The 15,560-nt window shown below is 44.3% G+C and overlaps 1 protein-coding gene across 4 annotated transcripts in view; it reads right to left on the bottom strand.

The window, feature by feature from the left end:
• The window catches only part of RHBDD1 (rhomboid domain containing 1), a 158,799-nt gene that overhangs the window by 102,730 nt on the left and 40,509 nt on the right, over positions 1 to 15,560 (bottom strand). For all 4 annotated transcript variants that reach the window (XM_058665082.1, XM_058665081.1, XM_004576763.3 and 1 more), the window contains exons 2-3: positions 14,861 to 15,375; positions 12,890 to 13,022 (exon numbers count right to left, since the gene is read on the bottom strand). In XM_058665082.1, the coding sequence (XP_058521065.1) occupies positions 12,890 to 13,022; positions 14,861 to 15,293 (566 nt within the window). In that variant the 5' untranslated portion in view covers positions 15,294 to 15,375. The remainder of the gene's footprint in view (positions 1 to 12,889; positions 13,023 to 14,860; positions 15,376 to 15,560) is intronic.

The raw sequence follows: 15,560 nt of genomic DNA, 5'->3' as shown, positions 1-15,560 counted from the left end.
TGATAAAGTCACACATGAGCTAAAAAAAAGTCCTCTCCAAGCTCAAGATAGAATGGATCACATGATCACACTACAGAAAACAAGAAGGTTCAATGCCCACATTGAAACAGGCGTGTGGTGAGCGAACCTTAGCTCACCGGCAACAGCAGAAACCAGGCTGCAGCAGAGGTCCTGTCAGGATAGGCTGTTAAACCTACTGGTTTGCATGAGACAGGGATGGGAGTTGACTGAGCAGGGCCAGGTTACAGCACCTGCCAGCGAGTCCAGACTGGCGGCAAGCTAGGTCATGCCAGGCTATAGCATCCAAATGCAAAGATCATGATAGAGGAGGAATTATGCCAAGCTGGGTCAAACCAACCACTGGCGCACGCAGGATCTACGACTGGGAACAGGCCTGGTTGGAGAGCTAAGGGAGTTGGCAGTTGTGGTTCCCACTGGTGAGTGCAGGGGCTGGAGTGGCAAGTGCACTGGGGCTGGATGCACCAGACTGGGCTAGACTCCAGCACCCACTGGTGCTCATGAGAACCAGGGTAGGTTGTAGGATGGGATAGGCTGGGTCTCTGACCCTGTTGAGCCATGTGTGAGCTATGTCTGGGTATGGATGCACCATGATTGGGCTGAAACATCCAACATTAAGAATCAGAATGGGTTGAAGGCCAGTCAGGAAAGACCACTGTTCCTGCTAGGACAGGAAGCGGAAAAAGGGCTGGCCCATGGACCAACCAGTATGTGCAATATCTGGCACTGGAAGAGGTTCTGAAGGAAGAACCTGGAAACACCTATGTTGGGACATAGTCCCTGCAGGTGAGTGCAACAACCACTATAGAGAGCAGTCCAGTCCAGGACAGGGAACAGCACCCACCGGCACACATTTGGTACAGGTCGGGTGCAGACCTGGCTGGGCAAGTTCATATCATCTGCTGGTGATTCCCAGTCCCAGAACAGAGTGTGGGTTGGGCCATGTTTGATTGCAACACATACCAGACTAGGTGCTGGCTGGGCTGGACTAGGCTGTAGTTCTCACCAGTGTGTTCTGGAATTGTGGGTGGATTGGGCCCAGCCAAGGCTACAGCACCTACTGGCAAATGCCAAGGTTAGGTAAGCCATGCCAAACTGGGCCGCAGCACACAAGCAGCACATGTGAAATCTAACGGGGGAGGGGCAAACCTGGTATGGCGGCTGCATGAGGCTCCCCTGCCTGACCACCACTCCCACTGCAGAGCATAAGTCGGAATGGGGGTACACTAGGATAGGCAGGGCTATAACACCTGTTGGCCTCATGTGAGCTAGATCAGGGGAAAGCCAGGCCAGGTTGTCTATGCCTACCAGTGCAAGCTTAAGTCAGAGTGGATGTGGGTTAGTTTGGCTTTGCCTTTGCATCAGCTGGTAGATGCTGGCACTGGGGGCTAATTCTGTCAAGCTAAGCTGCAGAACCACCTTGAGAGTGCAAGATTCAGGAGTGAGAGTGGGCCCAGTAGGGAAACAGTAGGTACCTCCTTCTTGGACTACCACTCCCACTCGTAAGTGTGAGAACCAAGACTGGGGCACCCACTGGTAGTTGTGTGGTCTGTATAGTGGGGCCAGTTGGGTTGAACTAACCTTCAATGCCCATTAACATGCAGGCATGTATGAGTGATGTACAGGAAGTGGAACAGACTGCACCAGCCTGCTGTACATACTGGCAAGCACGGGAACCAGATGAGGGGGCAAGATTGGTAGGGGTTATTGCGGGTTGCTTTAAGCTGTAGTTCCCACTGGTTTGCATGAGGGCCAAGTGTGTGGTGGGCAGGATCAGGCTGGACTGCAACACCCATTGGTTCATGTAGAAGACAGGACTGGAGATAGATCTGATCCAGCAACTGTAACTACCAGCATATGCATAGGCTGATTGGAGTGACAGACTGTGCTGGACCCTATATTGGCAAGCACACACAAGAATCGGGTCTGGGATCAACTCAGATGAAGTTTCTTTGGGGATCCGTCCAACTGAACTGCTGAACTCAGAACCCTGACCATGAAGAGAAGTGCAGGTTCCATGGTCTGACCATGAACTGCATGTGTCAAAGCTGAGCTTCCTCAGTGGTTCAGACAGAGCAGTGGACAGCATATCCAGGTGCACATGGAGGATATGGCAGTGCATCAGAACCTGCAGAGGACACCTGTACCACAAGAGAGGACAGAACCAACAGACAACTACCTCAGCCAAGTGTGGGCAGTGAAAATCTGGGCAAACAGAGACTCTAAAGTGGACTATTCATCATGCTTGGAGTGGTGAGATTGGGACCAATTCAGAATTGTTGAACTATCAAAACCACTTGAGCAGTGCCCTTGGAGCATGTCCCACAACGGGGACTCTGGGATGGCTGCTGGGTGGGGCTTCTCCCTTTATCTCCCTTCTTCCCCCAGATAGAGAAAAGAGAGACAGACAGACAGACAGACTGTGGAAACAATGGTCTTACCCACTTTCCTGTAGCCCTGACCCTTTGTTCCATAATCAACTACATAAAGATCATCAACATAAAATAATAACAGTAAAAAAGAATAAAAGAAACAGGCCAGGTCATGGTCCAGATCCTACCGCAGCACTCCTGGAGGAAGGTGAGAACCAGGGACTGGGTTGGGAGTGGACCCCTGAATTGCATGAATACCTTCCATCGACAGGACCTCTGGATATGTGGTCTGACCACAGAGCACAGTTTGTGGGATCAGGTTAGCCCTGCGGCTGACTGCAGAGAAAGGATGAAGAGCATACCCAGAATGCACATGAAAGATTAAACTGGGTCCTGTGATTCAATAGAAGACCTCAGATACGGCTTCAAAGGGTGGACAGAAAAGCGAGTGGCACTTCAGGCCAAGGTCTACAGAAAGCACCTTGGCTTGTGGACACTCTGAGGCAGACAAGGAAAACCAGCAGGTGTTAAAACTTCTCCAGAGAGGACAAGGAAGAGTCCTGCGAGGACCTTACACAATTATGTTACACCTCGTCGTAATACCCCCAGGACATACTCGTCTACTCCATGGCCCCTGAGGTTGGGATCAACAGAGATCTCTGTGTGCCACTAACGAACGCTGTGTGACAAGGAGTGTCAGACCCTCCCCCGCCTGCCATGCACACGTCCCTTCCTGACCTTTTCTCATAGTAGAGACCCACAATGAGTCTGTAATCTACATCCCCTGACCTCCATAAGGAATCTTAAAAAACTAAAGCTTTTGCTATGAAAACAATTTTAAAAAGAAATGCCAGTAAATGGTGAATTACAGTAAAAAGAAAAGAAACTGGCCTGTAAGAAACTAACATTTGGCAACCTTTTATGTAATATGAGAACAAATAAGATCAACAATTATCTGGAATGGATACAAAAACACTCCCTCCTACCTTCTCTAAGAGCTCACCTGTATGACACCACACTGTCTTTCACCAAAACAACACCGATCTCAATGGATTAACTATGAAGGCAAGTGTAAGAACTGATTTTTTTAAACTGAACTAGGTAGAATTTTAGAATACTATTGTCATTTTTATGGTTATTTGATAATGTTTTCTTCATAGAAACTATTATTTATGTAACACATGTTAGACTTACCATTTTATTTTAATGAATTATTAATGATGCTATGAACTTAAATTAATTTGATATCAATTTCTTTTAAAATTCTCCATTTTCATTTCCAATATAATAAATACTGATATATTGATCTCTCTGAAGTCCTCAGTAAGTTTTCAAACTCTGCAATGTCTCATGATCAAAAGTTTTGAAAAATCCTCAATTAGAGAACGAATTGGGAGAATTACGTGCTGACATCTAAACCACGGCCATCTCACATGCCAGCTGGTGCGTGAACATCTACAGCAAGGTGTTTACAACCTTCCAGATGTCAGTTTCTGCATCTTTTAAACGGAAGAAATAAATACTCCTCCTTCACAAAATACCTGTAAGGATGATAAGAGACAAAAACATTATCAAGAGCTTACCAAGGCTCTTGACATGGGTCTCTGTCACCTTTGAATTGTGCACTGGGACTTGGGAACCTCTCTCCCAATATCTGTTCCTGCTCCATCCCCTCAAGCACTGCAGTAGTTCTAGCTTTTCTTCTCTAGTCTGTGTCAGCACATTAAGTAGACCCCTTCAACCAAATCCTCAAGTCTTCACACTCCTCCCGGCCTCTTCTTCCTAACTGTAACTTGGTTGCTGGCTTTTTCTCCTCAGACAACAAAGCTGTAAGTCCATTCTGTCCACAAGTGAGGCCCAAGTTAATTATCCTTTATAACCTGGCTCCATCCTAATTGTTTACAAAATGCACATTATAGAACACCTGTTCTAAAAACTGCTCCATGGCTGTGCTATCAACAAACCTGAGAAACCTATTAGCTAGCCTCATTCCTCTCTCAGTATCTTTCAGAACCCACGGGCACTGACCACAGGACATTATACATGCTTCTGTTCCCTGACCTGGAAGTCCAGTTCCAGGAAGCACCTCAAGGAACACATCTGGGGGCAAATGACCATCTCCCAGCATTTGCAGACAGCGGATTTGTATTCATAATCCTCCCATGCATCCTGGTTATTTGTTACTTCTGTTCCTGCTGCAAAGGGTAGTCTTCAGCATCATCCTGATGCTCAGTACACACCGTACCCTTCTCCTCTGCAAAGCCTCTTCATTTCTCAAATCAGTTAGTTACCTTTCTTTACACTTTCATTGATCTAAAATTCCCATTTTGGGATTTATTTTAGTAGTTAGTGTTTTACTGGCCAGACCCTGAGGTCCTTAGCATGGTATAGTGATTTAAGTCGACACCTAATCTGTACCCCTAACTCACAGGTACAGAGCAAATAAATATCCTTCTTCTACTAATGACTTGATTCAAAACTCTCAAGACTATATCCTTACATTTCAGTGAAATATCTGAGTTCCAAGTGAATGAGATATCAGCTCACCCATGAGGGAAAGAATAAACTACAAATGCCTGCCAGAGGCCACCAGGGAACTCGGCAAGATTTTAGGCCAAAAGGCAATAGTGGGAATTATCAGTTCTTTCAGTGACGTTCGACTCACGCGTGTTCAACTATACTAAATGTCTACCATATGTCAGCAGATGGTAAAGACATACAGATGCACAACAAGCAGCATTCAATCTTAAGAAGCCAGCAACTTAGAACACAGTGAAAAATAAAGACACGTTACAACAGTGTTTATGGTAGAGAAATCTGCAAACTCTACATGAGCAAAGACAGAGAAATAATTGACTCTGCCTGGAGGAATTAGGAAAAAGAAATCAGGAGTCCATACAGAAGAGATAAAAAGTATTTATTTTCCTTGTTTGAAAGGCAAAATGACAGAAGGTGAGGACAAGAGACTGAGGTTTTTCACAGTGGCTTACTCCAAAATGGCCATGAGCATCCAGGCTGGAGGTTTTTGAATACCCAGGAACTCACATGAAAAAGGAGTAAAGGACATGCTAGAAAGAGGCAATGCCTTCAGGCCAGCACACATGGTTGGCATTTTGCTTCTCTACCTTTTGTAAAGCTGTACTACTATTGTTAGCTGAACATTGACCTGTAATAGGTGTTCACATCCTAATCCCTGGGACTGGTAAATATAATTTTACAATGGTGAGGGTTTAGCAAAGGCAATTAAATTCAAGATCTTGAGACAGGAAGACTATTCTGGATGATCAGGGTGCCTCATACATGCAAACATGAGTGAATATGTAAGAATATGCAGTGGGATTTGATACTAACAGAAGGCAGTGTAGAAGAATAAGAGAGGTTGAAAAAGAAGTGTTGCAGCCACCAGTAGAGCATCCCAGCATGCACATAAACAGGTGGAAGAGAGATTCTCCACACTGCCAACCACAACTCCAGCATAGGGAAACTGATCTCAGATTGCAGCTTCCCAAAGTGTGAGAGGAAAAGTCCTATTAGTTTAAGTCACCAAGTTTATGCTAATTTCTGAGAGAAGCAACAGAACAATTTTCCCTGCCCCTATGTTACTTGCGAACATTCAGAATCTAGAATAGCTTCAGTGTTCATCTCTACCCAGCCTACCTCCCACATCTGTCCAGAGCCAAGTCCTCTGACCGTGAAGATAATCTGCCTAGACCCTGGACATCTCATCAACCCCAGGGACTTTGTCTCCTAGTCTTCCTCAGTTTCACATGAACCATCACAACACACTCTGGGCCAACAAGCTCTGGGCTCAGCATGATGGCTCAACTAGATAAATCTCTTCCTTGCAAATGCCGAAATCCCTCATGAGTGCCAGTTCATTTCCTGGCTGCACCTTTTTCCATCCAGCTTCCTGCTTGTGGCCTGGAAAAGCAGTAGAGGATGACTCAAAGCCTTGGGACCCTACACCCTCATGGGACACCAAGAAGAAGCTCCTGGCTTCAGATCAACTCAGCTCCAGTCATTGCAGCCACTTGGGGAGTAAACCAGCGGATCTTTCTCTCTGTCTCTCCTTCTCTCTCTAAATCTGACTTTAAACAAAAACTCTAACATCCTGTCTTCTGACAACTAAGTCCCATTCTCTTAGATCTCTCACTAAAAAAAAAAAAAAAAAAAAAAAAACTGGCAAAACCTCTTCTCTTCATTTCTCCACTTTGCACTGTACACAGTTCTTTTCAGCAGCTCTTTCCCCCTTTCACAGCCAATACCACTATGGCCCCTCTCACCAGAGGTCTTGTAAATGGGCCATGAAGCTTGTGGAGCATCAGCCCACCCACTACCCTGAGATCCCCAGCATGGGCACACTGGTGAGGCAAGCTACCCTAACCACAGCAGTCAACACCGCAGGTTCTTTTCACTTTAACTTCCCTCCACCAAGCCTGCTCCCATGCCAGGAGGCAATCATAGGCCAGACACTTTCTGGGATTCAGCTAAGGGTGAATGGAGCTGAGGACACTTTACAGTTTGGTTTCAGTAGAGTACAAATAGTAGCCACCCTCACGCACAGCTAAATCACTGCTAGCCACTCCAGCACTGAACTAACTGCCAGAAGTGCTTACGATCCCACCAATAGTCCTCCCCTGGCTTTAACAGCAGACTCAGGAGCAGGAGCCACACAGGGAAAGCTTGCAGGCATCCGCAGGCAGCTCGAGCAATAGCCTACCCAGTGTGCTCGAGTGAGAATCCAGGGTGCAAAAACGCATCCAATCACGGAAAATTTAAAAAGAATCACAGAATTCACTTCTCATTATTACAGAATCAAAGTTAAGCATGAGTCAGAAATTATTCTCTGTCAGGAATACACTTCATCGTGTAGCACATAAAATTATGAATGTAACAATCCTCCTTTCTGTTTTGAGAATCACGCAAAATAAACTTCATTAGAGGGTCCAGTGTGATGACTCAGTGGCTAAATGCCCCTCCCCCTTGCAAGCGCTGGGATCCCATGTGGACACTGGTTCATGTCCCAGCTTCTTCACTTCCAGTTCAGCTCTCTGCTTGTCTAGGAAAGCAGTGGAGGATGGCCCAAAGCCTTGGAACCCTGCATCCATGTGGGAGACCTGGAAGAGGCTCCTGGCTGCTGGCTTTGGATTGAGTGAGTATGAGCCATAGGGACCACTTGGGGAGTGAAGAGCTTTCTTTCTGTCTCTTCTACTCTCTGTAAATTTGCCTTTCCAATAGAAATAAATAAATCTTTCAAAAAATAAACTGTACTAGAATTCTCAGGCTAGTAACTCTCAAGATGCTTTTTCAGATCACATCAAACATTTCTGATACTGTCATCAATGAATTTAAGTAAATCATAAGAACAAAAAATACGCAGTTAGTACTACACACTGATTCAACACATAGTATTGTTATCAGTGAAGATATAACACATCTCGGGCTGTACCACTTAAGGTCACTAGCAACATTTACATCAATTCTGCACAAGAACATGTAAAAGTCCACATACTTTATAGCTTGCATGCTTTATTAGAGGCTTTCTGAAGTTGGACAATCATTCCAAAAATTTACACGTTGGGTTATCAAAGAAGCTTTTTTCTAAAATCTCAGTAACAAAAACTAATGTTGGGCCCGAAACACTAGCCTTGCAGCTAAAGTCCTTGCCTTGCACGCGCCAGGATCCCATATGGGTACTGGGTTCTAATCCTGGTAGCCCCGCTTCTCATCCAGCTCCCTGCTTGTGGCCTGGGAAAGCAGGGACCCTGCACCTGCATGGGAAAACTGGAAGAAGCTCCGGGCTCCTGGCTTAGGATCAACTCAGTTCCAGCTGGTACAGCCATTTGGGCGGTGAAATCAATGGACAGAAGATCTCCTCTCCGCATATCTGACTTTCCAATAAAAATAAATCTTACAAAAAAAGAAAAAATTAATGCTGATACACTGTAATCTCTGCTCTGTGGAAATTCTAACACCAAACCATTTCCACATGAAGCAAAGATCAAAAAACATAGAGTAAAGCATACAGAGGCTCATACTGTCAAGGCATGCCAAGGAGTGAAGGCTGCATGACCGGTGAGGGCCACATAGTGAGTGAGATGTCTGCTAATATTAGGAACGTGTCAATTGTTGTGCTTTTTCTCACCTACATTTTTTCACTTTTTGGTTCAGTTTTGTACATTCTCTTAAGGAGGAATCACAAAATCCGATAAGCTTGAATTCCCACAAAGCCAAGATCTGTCCTTCATAGAATTCTCATCTTTCTGAACTCCTTTTTTTGAGTTTTAATCCTCAACTACAGGTTTGCTCCATCTGGTAATGGAGCAAAGGAATATCAGAATTGAAAAACTGGCTTTCACAACTCCAACTAATGACCCCTTTAGCAAGACCCCATGCTAACACCAACAGATAAAAAGTTACTGCAAAATCTCTATACGATCTCCCAGTGTCACATTATAGATTATTTGCTAACTGCAACGGCAGAAATGTGCCCTTACAATGGAGACCATCTTTAGCAAGTAGGTCAACATATCCTTCCTAACAGAGGGAGAAACCAGTGTGTACATCCTGTCTGACACAACCCAAGTGCAGCACATGTCACCTTTATGGAGTGTTCTTGCTGCCTCCAATTCAGTCTAAAACGAATCAAGCCTTTACACCTAACTTCCAGTCTCCAGAGCAAGAGTAGAGGGACAAGCTAGATAACTACACCAGAAATCAGTAGACAGATCGAAGACATAGGTCAACAAAATATGAAACGAGACGAGAGCTCTTAAAAATTCCATGAAAAAATAAACAGTATAAGGATTTTTCTAGAGTAAGTGATAACAAACAAATAATAAAATTCAGTATGTGAGCTCTTGTCCCTGGTCCTCCCTCACCCCCAATTCCCTGCAAACACAGCTATGTAAGACATGTTGACACTAGAGAAATCTGAATATGGTTCAATTACTAGATAACATTGGGGAGTTAGGTCCAATTTTCTTCAGTACAATGATAGGTTAGATAACAAGTAACAAAATTCAGTTAGACTACGGGAATTAGTTTTAGCCAATCTGCAATACAGTAACTATAGTCTACAATAATTAATGATGCATTTCAAAGGAACTATAAAGTCCAAAGGTTTCCAACAGATATAAATTGTAAATGTTGTAGAGGACGCAAAGGCTAATTATCCTGGCTTGGATCATTACACATGACATACACTCTCACTTTATCACAAGCTGTCTGTAAGTATTATGAAAGCAGAGGCATCTTTTCAAAATACAGAGAGCACTAAGAATGTGATCATGTAAAAGAATATTTTTAACAGCTACATGTCGAAATTTGTAAGGACATAGCTATGATAACATCAAAATGGTCTTGCAATTTGCCCTCATGGTTAAATTTCTTCTAATGAAAAAAAATTGTCACAAGCAAAGATAAACATATTTTCCTCTCATTTAATCAACCTAATCAAAAAGTTTTCAACAGAATGAAAGAAAGCACCCTTGTCAAACATTAGCAACAAGACAGTACCCCAACCTAAGGGGTCTGTGTTTCCAGAAATGCTGCATTGCACTAAGACTCCCCCAGGACTCCCACACAGTCAGCTCCTGTTAAATGTTGATGAGTAAGCTACAGGCATTTTACTTTACAAAAGTAAATAATGGCTGACAGCCCGGCAAGGTAACATTGCAGCTGAAGTCCTCCCTTTGCATGCACCACGATCCCATATGGGCACTTAGATTGCACATGGGTGCCAGTTCTAATCCTGGCAGCTCCTCTTCCTATCCAGCTCCTTGCCTGTGGCCTGGGAAGGCAGCTGAGGACGGTACAAGGTCTTGGGACCCCGCATTGTGTGGGAGACCTGGAAGAGGCTCCAGGCTTCTGACTTTGTATTGGCTGCACTGCGGCTGTTGCGGGCCGCTTAGGGAGTGAATCATCAGACGGAAAATCTTCCTCTCTCTCTCCTCCTCTCTGTATTTTTGTCTTTTCAATACAAGATAAATAAATGTTTAAAAAAAATAATGGCTGACTTATACTGGCTTTAGAAAGAAAGGGAAGGTACATTTAATTCTTTGTAAGGATACTGCACATTTCCAGTGACTTTTACCATGCTATAAAGCACTCTGATATGAGTTATCTTGTCTATTTCATAGATGAGGGAAAAGCAGCCAGCAGACTAGCTGGTGTGCCTGCCTTCCCATGGCTGGTGTGCGAGCCCCTGTCCTCTCACACTTGGCCACTGCCCTCTAACTCTGGGGACATTCATTTTTCTGAGCTTCAAGTTCCTGCCTAGATGGCCTAAGGCTCTCATGAGCAATTGCACCTGTTCCTAAATTAGGCCAAGAAGTAGTACAATGAGGGCATAGTACCCTCCCTTCCATCAACTGAATCTTAGTGAGGGCAGGGAAGTGGGAAGAAGGCAGAACTGGGTAAGGATGGAAGCGGCCTAAGGGAAATGACAGGTGCGATGCAGGGCAGCACTGAAGTGTACACAGGTGTGTGAGAAGGGAAAGCGCCACGTGCCCAGCTCCCCTCTGACTTTCAGACCCGCATGCCTCACCCACTGCCTGCTTGGCGTGGCTGTCCCTCACAGAACTCTCCAACTGGGGGAAATTACCAAATTCCATGGCTTTCATAAAACACAGAGCTCCACCAAGTGTTTGCTTTGGCAGACTTATTTTTTTTCTCCCAAAGCGTAACCCATGCAGTCCTATGATAAGCAGGTTTTGTTCTAAAGATTTACAGTGTTTTCCCATTGAAAATTCTAATTGACAACCACTGGGACACTAACAATACAAAGCAAAGAGGGCTCCAGTCTCCCCCATTCTTCCAAGATCCATCTCAAAGAAGTACTCGCTCCTTAGGTCTCCCAGACCCGAGTTGAGCTCAATCTTTATTTGGTCACATGCTTAAGTAGATGCTTAGATATTAGAAGTTTATCGTCCACAGCAGTCAAATCTTATAAACCAAAAAAATCTATCCTTTCAAAGTTCAAAGATAGATAATCTCCTTTAATTTCCAGGCTCAGAATATCAGCTCCCTCCATTAAGAATAAGCATATCACACAAAAATCCATGCACTGTGCCTTTCCCATATACAAGGGGGAGCCTAAAAAATAAATACATAAATAAAATGCACGATGAGCTCCTCAGAAATAGTTGAACGAGAATATCAGAGGGCAGTTATTCAATGGATTCATTATAGAATAAAAGTTCAAGTAGCAGAGGGAGTGATTTTCATATGAATGTTGGGTGTTGCCAGTCACACAGAAGAACCCATCATCTACACAGAGAACCAAGTCACATCAAGCAAGTCAGGGGAGCTGTGAGTGACAAGGTATAGAGAGGGCTGTTCAGATAAGGGGCAGACATTACTGGACCCTTTTACAAAGAAAACTTTGAAGATTTTGTTAGGCTTTCTTTGTTGAGCTGTCACAAGGAACAAAACCATTGTAAATGAGTGGTGTTCAGTGGCCACATCACTGCCATTTATAGACCAGCCAATGGCTGCCCATGTTGGGGGATTAGCATGAAAGAAGGACTAGAGGTTACCGGGCTGACACACAACCCAAGGATAATACTCTCAAATCAACACACACACAATTCAAAATCAAAGAAAGTACTGTTTGCGGCGGGAGGGGAGAGCAGTAAGAAACAAATCCTTATTCCTTTCTGAATCTGCTGCTTCTCCCAACATGGTCCCCCCAGTCAAAACAAACCAAGAATGCATGTCCAGTTACACAGACTAAGCAAAGTGAAACCAGTGCTAGAGGTGGAGAGAGTGGCACAATTCACCCTCTCTTTTCCAAAGAAAAGACAGAGAAGGAACTAAACAGGGGGAAAATGCAGCTGAACAGGCAAGGTCTGGTGTCCACCAGGAGCTGTTTAATGTCAATACGTGTAAAGGAAAGGGTTTCTGTGGATCTGCAGTTCTGAAACTCTGGGCCTTGGAACTCCAGGCGCTGTGCAGGTGATACCTCGGAGGCAGCTACAACAACCTGCGACAGGGCTCCACCCTTCTTGTCAACCCAGCTCTGGCAAAGCTGACCTATATTGTGTGTTGGGTTCTGACTAACATGCTTTCTGATTAAAAAGTCCTATTAACATGACAAAGTCACAGCTAACATGGCTGAAAAGCATTAGATCAAAAACACCTTGTGGTTTTTTTCTTTGTTATTATACGGGTTTTGTGTGCCTCTCTAGATTACTAAAATCACAATTAGCTAGTCGATTGGCCAGTTAAGATCAGTCCACAAATCTCCGTATCAGGTTCTCTTATTACCACTTAGACAGTGAGGAAGTAAACTCTAAAATGACATGCACCTCAATATTACATGGGTCAATAACTGACATGATAAAAACCCAAGAACATCTAAAACTGACAAACTCTGTCTTTGAAGAATAAACTTCCCTGTTTAAGAAAAAGGGATGGGGAACTTCATTACTATTTGAATTCTTTCTCCATAGAACATCAAGTTCTTCATTTTTCACTTCCTAAATGCAAACACTTACCCTGGTGTGAAGAAATGAATAGCCACAAGTTCTGCCCAACAAGCAAATCTGTTTGGGACAGGGAAGCCTAACACCATGACAAAGCCTCCAGGGAAATAGTGGTTGTGAAGAACTTTCAGAGCAAACAAAACTCCTGAAAAAACAAAGAACATATAAGTGTTAGCAAAGCACAAGTGTGGAGAATCAACATTTACAAAGGAAACTAATTCAGACTGAAAGTGATTGTGGGATGAAGCCCAGCTTCTTGCTCTGGAATATACTCCGGTCCTTACAACTCAGCAACTGCTACAAGGAAAAGCTCCTGGGCACTGCACGCTCTGCTGTGCCTTCACACAGCAGGCCATACTGACTTCCACTATATGCTGCTAAATATATAACACTTCAAACAGGAATAAAACATCAGTTACAGCAGTAAATGCCACTGAATCTGGACTTCAACAGTTGACTTTATTCTATCTTAATTTAAACTAAATACAAAAATAATCAGTAACATATTTTTCTAATCTCTAAAGAAATATGTGTGAGGGCAGGGTCTATTTTCATCTCCCACAGTCAGCTGCATAACGATGTATCTACAGGGAAGCAAAAAAGCACGGAAAATTAGGGAAGAACTAGACTTCCCTAGTTTAGACTTCCCTTCTTCTGCTCATATGCTAGTATGTCAACAACTAGTTTATGTGCCAAAATGACAGTTCCATGTCATGCATACTTGTGGAAAAGTGAGAGGCAATGGACTATATAAACATGAACACTGGCTTCAAAGCTAACACTTCCACTTACTTAGCTTTTTAACCTTAAACTACTTACCTGGCATTTCTGGATTTTAGCTTCCCCATCTACAAAAGCAAAAAACATCATCTCCCTATGCACCTGCTGTATGAACTAAAAGGGACGGGTTATGGAGGGTGACCTCATCGTGCTTGGAATGGCAGTAGTTCATAACTGATGGACTATCAAAAAAACCACTTGAGCAAGACCCTCGGAGAATGCTCCACATCAGGGACCTGGAATGGGTGGGAGACTGGATGGGGCTTCTCCCTTTACCTCCCCCTTTACCCTAGATATAGGGAAAAATGTGGAAATAATAGTTTTACTCACTTTCCTGTAGCCCTTGAACCTTTGTGCCCTAATTAACTATGTAAAGACTGTCCAAAAAATGGAAAAAAAGAAGAAAAAAAGCCTGGTGAGCTTGCAATGGAAAAGCTGTTGCATCTACTGTAATGACACAATGGAGAGGCAGATGTCAGACAGCTCTCCAAGCGGCCTTGAATACTCCAGTTCTTCCCTTTTCTTACTTGGAGTTCTCAAGAACGATGGTAACATGTGCTGGAACCATAACACCTGGAGACGAAGCAACGGCTGACCAGAAGGAGTGTGCTCTGCTTGTCCTGGAATGGGCTGTCCGTCAAAGCTCTGCCCAAGGATTCACGAGAGCCTCAGCGACATAACCCAGGGCAGGGTGTCTTCTGGGGTCCGTTCTCTGGGAAAGCAGGCACTCCACCTGCCTCCGGCAGCTCTCAGAGCCTTGGGATATCGATTCAAAATGAATGTCAAGCTTCTCGTTTCTCTTACTGACCACCTAAAAGTAACAAATCTGCTCCACAGATCTTTCATGGATGGATGTCTGGTCTCACTGGACCAAGATAAGCTGACAACAAGCGATCAGAGAGGTTGCTTCGCAGGCACAGGCATCTGTTTTCAAGAACTCCTTATCATAAATACATGCATGGATCCCTCTATGACTGACCACGATGGGGCCAAAGTGCATGTGGCCAGGCTTATGTCTCATTCAAAACACCCTGCAAGCAAGGAGTAGGATGTGCTTGAGCACAAACTGATTCCCCACTGAAGTTCCCCTTCAGGGTGCAAGCTGCAGTGGCCCTATCCACTCAGAACTCAGTCCCCTTACCAACCAGGAACCCACAAAGCACACCTCCCTGCCAGGCTACATCAGCAACACATCGGATTTACCTGAGAAGCCTACAGCACAGTTCCTTCTGAGGTCAGGTTCATTCATTAATTCAGCAAAAACAAACTGCAAGAGCATATACACTACTCCCGTGAGTACGGAAAACGTGGCGATGATGTAGGCAAACCATTTACTTCCCAGTCTTCTTTCCAGATTGAATCCTTTAAAGAGCATGGACACCATATTGAAATACAAATGCCAGTCGTCGGCATGGTGAAGGGGAGAAAGCAGCAAGCGCTGCCAGTCCTTCTGCTGGTAACAGCTCTCCACACTGATGCAGGAGCTGTATAGAGGCTTCAGGGGGTTCAAGAAAAACCAGACGTTGAGACCCAAAGTGGCGAGGGTGACAGGTGGAATATTGCTGAGTCCAACATGGAATATTTGAGAAAAGAGAAGAATAAGTCCAGCATTAATCCCCCTTGATCTCCGCTGCATGGTTAGGTATAAAGAAAACAGCCCACTGATGGGAAAGCGTGGTCAAGTTCACAACTCCGACAAGGTGTGCTGACAGCTGAACCTAAAACACAAAAGACACAAGAGGATCCATCAAAAGCGGAGAGGCACATTGAAGAGACACTGACTCACACATGAACCATCACCGGCTGAATTCCCCTTTGCATTCCAACAGAAATCTGTATGCTCAGTGTTTCCCAGGGTGTAACATCTAGAATGCTGATACTGTTGCTTCACTTTAGATTCCGA

This window comes from Ochotona princeps, chromosome 5 (genome assembly GCF_030435755.1).
Source record: "Ochotona princeps isolate mOchPri1 chromosome 5, mOchPri1.hap1, whole genome shotgun sequence".
Lineage (NCBI taxonomy): Eukaryota > Metazoa > Chordata > Mammalia > Lagomorpha > Ochotonidae > Ochotona > Ochotona princeps.
The sequence above is the reverse complement of the archived record's forward strand: the minus strand, read 5'-3'. Positions and strand labels throughout refer to the sequence as shown.